This window comes from Pteropus medius, unplaced genomic scaffold (genome assembly GCF_902729225.1).
Source record: "Pteropus medius unplaced genomic scaffold, Ma_sr-lr_union100, whole genome shotgun sequence".
Classification (NCBI taxonomy): domain Eukaryota; kingdom Metazoa; phylum Chordata; class Mammalia; order Chiroptera; family Pteropodidae; genus Pteropus; species Pteropus medius.
In genome coordinates this window covers 3017759-3026892 of record NW_024355990.1, presented here as the reverse complement: position 1 = coordinate 3026892, position 9134 = coordinate 3017759, and the positions used below count along the sequence as shown (strand labels likewise).

The following is a 9134-nucleotide window of genomic DNA, read 5'->3' as shown; positions in this document are numbered from 1 at the left end:
AAAAAAAAAAAAAAGAGAGAGAGAGAGCGAGAGAGCAGAGCGCCAGGCAGGCCGCCGGGCGCCAGGGAAGGACCCGGGCAGGGCAGGCCTCCTCGCTCTGCTCTCAGGCCCCTCCTCGCTCAGGCTCTTGCCGAGGGAGTCCTGCTAACGAAAATCCTGAGACCGGCTGGCAAAGCGTTCATTCATTCATTCATTCATTCGCTCGCTCGCTCAGCAAGCTGGCTGGAGCTGCTGGGTGCAGGCCCTGCTCTTGGGTCCCAGGACTATATGCAAGGTGCATATAGACAAAGACAAAGACGCCTGTCCTCGCGTCGCTGACCTCCCAGGGGGCGGGGGGTGGGGACAGGTGATGGTGAAATCGAGTGCCCTCTACGGTTCGCTGGCATGCGAAAGCGAGCAGAGAGCGGGGACACGGACATGGGTGGGGGTGCGGACGGAGGGCCGCGTTTACTGGGGAGTCGTCACTGAGAAAGGGACACCCAAGCAAAGACACGTAGCGCAGGCCGTGCCTGGACGGGGACCCGAAGCAAGGGCGGGGGGCGTTGGGGGAGGCCCGAGGGGCGGGGAGGGCCCGGCCCGTGGGCGTAGCTGTGGGAGGGCTTACACCGAAGACAGGATCTGATTTAGCCTTTGTGGGGTCCTTTGGGAGCTGCGTTGGGAGGAGACACCAGGGGGTCAAGCATAGAAGCCCAGAGAGCCTCAGGGGATTCCGAGATCTAGAGGAGAGACGGCCACCAGGCAGAGAGGTGGCAGGGACACGGTCCGCAGGTCAGGCCAGCTGCACCTGCTGACGGCCGGCAGTGGGCAGGGCAGATGGAGGCGTGGGAGGTGCCCCCGAGGTTGTGGCCTGACCCCCTGGGATCCAGTGCAGTGGGATCCAGTGCAGCGGAACCGACTTCAGTGGGAGCGAGAAGTCGGGTGAACGATGCTGAAGATCGAGAGAGTGAAGAGCCCCCCACGCGGGAGCGATCACTGGTGTCGTCTGAGATCCCCAAGAACCGCGGCAGCTGCCGCACGGGGAGGACTTAACGACGGGGAAGCGTTCTGAGAAACGCCTCACGAGGCGATTTTGTCGTGTGCGCGTCGTAGGGGCATATGCACGAACCGGCATGGTGCGGCCCGCTGCACACCTGGGCTGCCCGGTGCCGCCCGCTGCTCCTGAGCTGCACACCTGCACGGCCCGCGACCACACAAAACAGCACGCGACACGAGCGAGCGCAAGAGAAAACGAGGCCGGCACGGGGTGTACGAGGCCGCAGACGGCGAACGCGGCTACTGTTCCGCAGCGAACGCTTTCTTTTTAGAAGTAGAAAGAGTGCACCCGAAAATAACGATCAATAGCCCAGTGTCGTAAATCCGTAAGCCGGCAACACGGCGACTTACCGTCGCCATCGAATATCACGTACTGCCCCTCACTTCCACACGGCCGGCAGGGCAGGGGGCCTGCCACACCTGCGTCACCGTGACGGGATGGCAGCTGCGACGTCACCGGGCGATGGGAGTCTTTCCGCTGTTATAACCTCGTGGGACCTTGCCATACACGCTGTCTGTCGTCGACCTAAAGGTCCTTAGCAGCACACGACTGCGGTGGAAGCCGGGGGCGAGACTCTCCCAGAAGCGATGGCGTTTCTCGGAGATTGTGACCCGGCCGGGGAGGCGGGGAGGTGTCTGAAGACATGAGGTTCAGGGCTGGTGTTTAGGGACTTAGGGACGGAGTACGGAGGACGTTCCAGGAACATCGAGAGGACACGCACACCCATCGTCCCAGACCACTGCCAGGGAGGATGGGGTGCCTGCACCCCGAGACAGCCAGCGCCCTGGGCAGGGGGCCCGTCTCCACTGTGGGCGGTAGGCGAGATGCTGAGGGTTACGGGGACTTGGGGGCCCACTGAGCCTCTGTCCCAGAGGGCGTGGTGGGAGGGTGTCAGGACTGGACAGGCTGGCAGGTGACGCATAAAGGGGGACGCATAGGAGGGGCGTGACAAGGGGATGGGGTGACCTGGGAGCCAGAGTGTCCCGTGGGGCTGCCGTGAGCATCTGACGGCGTTTCTCATTCAGAGTGGGGGGACCTGGTTGAAAGACGGCTTAAACTAGTGTGCGCCCCTGAGAGCAAGCCAAGGAACCTGACAGGCCGTCCTCCGTTTGTTCCCACAGCCCCTTTGGGATTTCCCAGTGAGGTCCTGGACCATTTCGCAAGACGCCTTTGGGGGATGCTGCGTTCACGTGCTGTGGCTGCCTCAGCGAAGCACTGCGCACCACACCGCAAACCAGTTGAAACAACTGACAGTTAGTTATTCTCCCTTTGTCCTTGAGGCCGGAAGTCCGTCAGCAGAGTGGCTCCCTCAGGAGGCCCCGAGGGAGAAGGTGTCCCACCTTCCCACCCAGCTCTCTGTCTCCACCCCGCCGTCTCCACGCGGTCTGCATGTGTGTGCATGTCTCTTCTTGTTCGGGCCCACCCTGACCCAGTGTGGGGTGTTGGGGCACATCTGCCAAGACCGTGTCTCCAAATAAGGTCCCATTCACAGGACCTGGGGGTTTGGGCTTGAACATATCTTTTCGGAGGACGCGACTCAGCCCTTGACAGGTGGGTTGCTTGTTCAGCATCAGGTCCCTGGGTCCCCCCTCAGGTGGGATATTCTGGACCTCTGGGCTTGGGACTCGAACCTCCAGGCTGCCAGGTATCGCAGAGGCTGAGCGTGGAGACGGGGCCTCTAAGCTGTGCCAGGCAGCAGCCCCGCCGTCCCGGGCCGGGCACGAGCCGTAAGCGGCTTCCTCCCTTTAGTGACAGAAGGAGGCTCTGCATCGCAGCCCGGCCTCAGCTTGGCTCAGCTTCCAGTCCCAAGGGTGGCCTTGTTGTCACGTCATCGAATGCCGAGTGTGCCATCTCATCATTCAGACGTCCTGAAACACTTGAGGAACTTTAAATTGAGTGATAGACCACTCGTTATTGGCAGGCTAGGTGCACACACTAAATAATCAAAAAGGAAAACCATGCTGGTCTTGTTAGAAGAAAAAGCGAATGCCCCACAGCACAGAGCACGAAAAAACCCCGGCTCCTGTCTGTGAGCTGACGTAAACCGAGCTTCTATTAATGGCCATCGAGTGCAGATGGAGGCAGTCCAGCTTTTTCCTTCCACTTTTGTAAGTCAAGGTCACGTCCCTCCATGAAGGGAGCAAAGGGAGGAGCATCATCTTGCTTCCGCCCCAGACCCCTGCTTCCCTTGTAGAGGATTCTGGCCCCGAGAGTGGCTTTGGGGAGTGAGTCTGCCCTTCCGGGGCTGCCCAGGTGAGATTATGGGAGGTGGTTTGCAGAATGCGCCCCAGAGAGCAGCCTCAGTCAAGGTATTCTGCATGAAAACTCGTTTGGGGGGGGAAAAAAAAAGTATTAAAAAAATGGCGGTTCTCATGAAGCTTAGAAATAAGCACAGATGAGAAAATATTTGCGGGTGACCGTGCAGCCCCGGGCGGAGGAGGACATCCTGCTTCCGCGAGGCAGGTGCAGGTCGTCTGGGCCGCAGGCTCTCAGGCGTGACGCTGCTGGACGGTTCTGTGGTGGGGCCGTCCCGATCACTGTAGGAATCGTAGCGACATCCTGGCCTCTCCCCCACTAGATAGGAGCACCCCTGACCTGTGACGGCCAAAAACGTCTCCAGACACAACGGTCTCCTGGAGGCAAAGTCGCCTCTGGTCAAGAACCGCTGGTCTAAAACGGCTATGAAGACGGGACGCTAGTGTGTTCCGGTTCTCTGCTCGGCGAGCAGTTTTCTGACAGAAGTGTGGTTTGCAGAGCCAACCATGCCCAGCAGGCCACAGACAGTGCATGAGGTCTGCGACATTTAGGTGTCTCAGCCACACCCCACCCCACTCCACCCCAGCGCAGCTGAGCAAGCCTTGCGAATGCACCTTTAATGAGGCGCCCCTCTCTCCCTAACCCTCCCGGTGGAGGACGGGAAGACCTCAGAGATCTCTCCCGTGTCAAGACCAACTCCTTCTGCCTGCAGAACAGAAAGTCGCTTGCAAGCAGAGATGGGGTGTAGATGGTTGGGCCCCTGTTGAGGGCGGCTGGGGAGTGGGTTTTGATCCTGGCTCTGGGGAGGACAGACTTCTGGGTGCTGTGAGCATATGATCTCCTCCAAGGGCCTCCCCGTTCTTCTGAGGTCCCGCTCCCCGAAATGGCCTCTTTCTCTCTGGTTCAGCCTGGCTCCCCCAAGCCTAGGTTCCCTCTGGTGGGTCTAGGCCATGCCCTCTGCCTTTGGACTGTCCCTTTAAACCAGATACCGACACCCCTGGGTGCTGGGTCCCGGCCACCGGCCCTGTATCCCGGGTTCCATGGTGAGTCTGACCTGAGGAGACCTCGGACACGTTAGTGGACAGCCATTCGCGATCTTCCAGGCCACTGCCCAGGCTCAGGCCTGCACACAGCGCCAGCCCGTCGGATGCCTGGTCCACTGGTACCTCACGTGTCCCCAGCCCTGTGCAGAAACCCTCAGCCCGGTGCCTCCTCAAGGACACTTGAACCGCTCGGTGCAAAGTGCCGCTTTCATACAGAGAGACCCCTGGAACGAGCACGTAGGCCACACTTTAGCGTGTCCCCGGACAGTAACTGCCTGGTCATTGAAGCGAGTCGTGCCAGCGACCAACAGTGAATTTCTGGTCTCCCGCCACGGGCCAGGGGCACAGCGACAAGCCGGAATGACACCGCTGTGTCCCCAGCTTCTCCACGCTGCCTACTCAGGTCCTAACTTCATTTTATGTTTCCAGTAAATCCTGAGGGTGGAAAGAGTCTAAACCCAGGAGGTGGACTTCTTTCCGGCAGTTTCTTCTTTCTTTCTTTCCTTCCTTTTTTTAAATTGGGGGGTGATCGTCACATGACAAAAGGGACCATTTTAAAGTGATAATTCAGTGGCATTTGGCGCATTCACAATGTAATACGACCAACGTGTCTATCTAGTTCAAGAACATTTTCATCACCCCAAAAGGAAATCCTGTCTCCCATTAAGCAGTCCCCCCCACACGCCAGCCCCTACTGACCCCCAATCTGCTCTCTTTTCTGTGGGTTGCATGTTTCCCAAGCTTCGTCTGTGTCGTAGCACTTGTCGGTAACCCGCACTCTTTTTTATGGCGAAATACTGTTCCGTCCTGGGGCTGGGCCATGTTTTATTTATCCGTTCGTCTTGGTGGACGCAGGAGCCATTCCCGCTTTTTGGCCGTTGTGACTGGTGCGGCTGTGTGTGCTTGCGCATCTGTGGGAGTCCCTCTTTTTAATACTTCTGGTGCCTGTCTAAGAGTGGGGTTGTGGGGTCACATGGTAACTCGTTGTTTGACCTTTTGAGGAACCGCCAAGTCAGCGTTTTCTCACGGTGCTTGATAAAGGTTGGTTTCCTTCTTCCTCCACTGGCTGTCTCGCCCCCCTGAGTCACCCCTGAGATCGGCATCGCCTACAAAGTCCTGGAGGGCTTCCCAAGAGGCCACCTCGTTCTCCTAACTTGTCACCGGCCTGAGGTGCCCCCGCCCATCGCCTGCTCCCTCTGGGGGAGCAGGGACATCGAGGTTGCCAAGAAGGTGGTGAAGACCCAAGACCTAGCCTTCTTCAGCATCCACGTCACGCTCAAGTCCAGGCCAGACCTGCTCACCCACTCCTGCCCGGCGGCCACCACTGGGGCACGCACACGGCCAGCGCCAAGCTGTAGAGGCACTGGGAGCTGTGGACCAGTGAGTGCATGGGGTGTGGTGGGGGGGACCGTGTGGGGTGCAGGGTCTAGAAAGTAAACAAAGCTCCTTGGAGCAGGAATTATGGGGGCTGGGCTAGAGGGGAGAAGGCAGGAGGGTTGGGCGAGGACAAGTGACCTGCCTCCAGGGTCCACTCTCGGTCCCTGAGGGCCTGGTTACAGGCTGCTGCAGCACCTAGCTGGCCCCCTGGGGCTGAAGGGACAGGTGAAAAAGAGCCTGAGGCTCTTTTCTTTTAACCTTTCTTACCTCCAGCTGACAAAATAGTTTGATCTCCTTTAATCTTCACAGCAGCTGAGGATGGGGGCGTGGGCCCAGCCTACAGAGGAGGAAGCTAAAGTTTTAGAACTTAAAAACAGGCCCCTGGCCACCCAGCTTGCAAATGACAAAGAGCGGTTTCAAGCTCCACTCCGTCGATTTCCAAAACCTGTGTCCTTCTCATTTCTGTCCTGCTCTTAACTCAGGTGTCCCTCCTGGTAGGAGGCATGGGGGTGTGGGCAGGAGGGAGGGAGGGAGGGCACTGGTGGGATTGGGACCCCCTGGACCCGCACCTGGGAAGAGACAGCCTGGAAGAGCAGAGCCCAGAGTCTAGAGCATTACGGGTCAGGGTTCAAATGTTGACACTTATAGGCTGTGGGTTCTTGGGCAAGTCACTCAACCTCTCTGACCCTGGGTTGCTTCATCTACAAAACAGAGATAATGGTATGACCCCAGGAGGGTGGAACAGCTTCAGTGTGAACTCTTAGGTGGTAGAGTCTTGGACCAGGGGTGGTGGCTGTAACTCAGCGGTAAGGCTGCCTAGAGCATTAGCCTGAAGGCCCTGAGGGGTTCTAAATCTAGAATCTTCGAAGGGATCGTTCTCGTCCTGAAGGAGCATGTATTCCAGGAAGAGAGTCCAGACTGAAAGAATGTAAACAGGATTGCCAGATAAATTTTGCATAGGAAATACTCATGCTGAAATATTATTCATTGTTTACATGAAATTCAAATTTACCTAGGCATCCGATATTTTTATTCACTAAGTCTGGCAACCCCCCATGTAGTACACGTGAGAAAAATCCAACGAGAAGTTGTGTGGTACACACTGCAAGTAGGGTAGAAGCCAAGAAATGGGGCAGAGGGAGTAGGCAATCCGGAAGGCTGCCTGGAAGAGATGGCAATCACGGCTGGGTCTCCGGGTTTATTGGTCTGTAACAAGGGGACTTGCCGGGGAGAGGGTGTTAGCTCCCGGCCATGCCTGTGCTACCCCGTCCCACCCTGCCAGAGCCCATGTCACCGCTTGCAAGCTGACTTCACCCTGCTGGACAGAGGGTCAGGCCCCACAGTTGAGATGTCCTCCCAGGCACCTGTGGGCAGCCCCTCCCATCACCTACAGCCTGGTCAGGAAGGACGGGCACGTCCACGTGCAGCAGAGACCACACCACGGGCAGCCTGCCAGCTTCTCCTTCCCCCTGACCCAGACGTCGGACTGGTTCCAGTGCCGGGCTGACAATGGCGTCAGTGTCCAGAGCAGCCCCTTCACGCTCGTGCCCCCAGGTGAGAGGGGCCCTTGGTTTCCGGAGGGGCAGCCGGCACTCCAGGGCAGGTGGGCGGGAGGTAGAAGAGCCCCACCTGGCCACTGCCAAGAACAGGGAAGGGCATCCTGAAGCGGCCATGCCCACTCGGGCCTTACCTCAGGGAAGTGAAGGCCAGACATGCCCTCATCCCTCCGCCTCCATGCTGGCCCACAGCCTTTACCGCCATCACAGCTGTCACCTTTGGGCCACCGGGCCAGACGGCACAGACCGGGTGGGAAACCGGTGCTGGAGGCGGGGGAGGGGCGAGTTCTGTGGGGGGCCAGTGTGGACCGACGGAGGCCCTGGCTGCAAGCAGTGGGCCGTGGGTTTGTAGGGCAGGGCTGCCAGCAGGGCAGTTACACGCGACTTGCAGAAGTTGAAGGGCCTACTGTGTGCCAAGTGCCTGCTGAGGGCTTGCTGAGTCATGGCTTTATGGGCCCCTGTTCGTTGCTGCAGCCATCCAGCCCGCAGCGGTCAGCTGGGTGGGGCATGCTCCTGCGTTCCTTATGGGACTAAGGAGGGATACCGGGGTGGGGGACGATGCCTCTGGGGACCAGCGCGAATCAGGGGCTTCTGCCCTCCATAGGAACCACATAGGCTGGTGTTTCCCAGCTGGCGGCAGGAAGCAGGGGCCAGATCTCCCGGGGTCTCCTCCCCGAGGCCACCACTTCACTGACTTGTAAAGTGACCAGAGCCTTTGTGTTGTCCGACCGCAGGCAGGCAGCGCAGGCCTCTGTGCTCCACCTGCCCGGCCCGCGGAGGTGGTGCAGTCACCTGGGCCCCACAGACTCCCTCCCTCGGTTCCTAAGACTCTGCCATCTCCTGGTGCAGCCTCTTCAGTGGGCATCGGTGGGGAATGTGCCCTTGGCACTCTCCACATCTCACCTCGGGGGCCCTTCCCCTAAAGTCTCTGTCCTTCCCGAGGGCCAGACTCATGGACGAGCCATGTCACCTCTCTGAGCCTGTTTTCCCTTCTATAAAATGGGGTACATGACCTGGTTCCCACTTGCAATGTGACCAGGGGCCAGCGCTTGCCTACTCGGTGATTCAGTGCCCCTCTTCATTTAGTGGGGTGACTAAGCCCCACGCCCCTCCTCTGGCCCGGGGCATGGATGACCTTGGCACCATAAAAGTCCTGGAAGCCTTGGGAAGCGTGCTTGCCTAACCTGGAGTCTCACCTCCTTCGTCATGAAGGTTGTGACAAGATACAAGCTCAGCAGAGACCCCCTCACCCCCCTACAGGAGCCCCAGTCCTTGCCTGCCACAGAAGGACCCACCACTGGAAAGAGGAATGAAGCCGCCAGCCTGAGCTCCCCCGGGTTCTGCAATTTAGTGATGCACGGGGTGGGGGGTGGGGGTGTCTAGAGGTCGGAGGGGCCTCTGTGCAGGCCCTGTCCTCGCCCCTCAGTGGCTTGTCACCATCCATGTGAGTCTGGGAAGAAGCTGAAGGGTAGACTGTGAAGAGACCGGCTGCACCCCTACCCAGGAACCCCCCATCTGCTCCCCGCTTCCCCGGAGTGGTACCCCATCCCCTGGTGTCCCCGTTTTCTGGCTCCAGCCGCCGCCTCACATGACCGCTCACCGGAAGGGACTCCCACCCCAGCTGGCCAGCACCCCTCATTAACCTTACTTCCCCAGAAAAGGGTGTCTGGAATTCCCCCCTCAGCCGATGGTCCCGGAGAAGGCGCCCCCACGTCTCCACAGAGCCTTCCCTGTTCAGACGCTCGGAACCTGTTGGAGGAAAGAACTGGATTAAACTGTGCCCTGTCACCCCGGAACTTCGTCTCAGTCTGCGCACCATTTTGGAGCCTGGAAGTCTGAAGTCACACAGCCCCTCACGGCCTTGGGACC

At 59.1% G+C, this 9134-nt stretch overlaps 1 protein-coding gene across 1 annotated transcript in view; it reads left to right on the top strand.

The window, feature by feature from the left end:
* The window catches only part of CUNH17orf99 (chromosome unknown C17orf99 homolog), a 10008-nt gene extending 1189 nt beyond the window's left edge, over positions 1 to 8819 (top strand). The window contains 6 exon segments of the mRNA XM_039859866.1: positions 4275 to 4332; positions 5414 to 5656; positions 5659 to 5716; positions 6994 to 7084; positions 7086 to 7260; positions 8476 to 8819. Of these exon segments, the coding sequence (XP_039715800.1) occupies positions 4275 to 4332; positions 5414 to 5656; positions 5659 to 5716; positions 6994 to 7084; positions 7086 to 7260; positions 8476 to 8648 (798 nt within the window). The 3' untranslated portion in view covers positions 8649 to 8819.
* Positions 8820 to 9134: the final 315 nt, after the last annotated feature.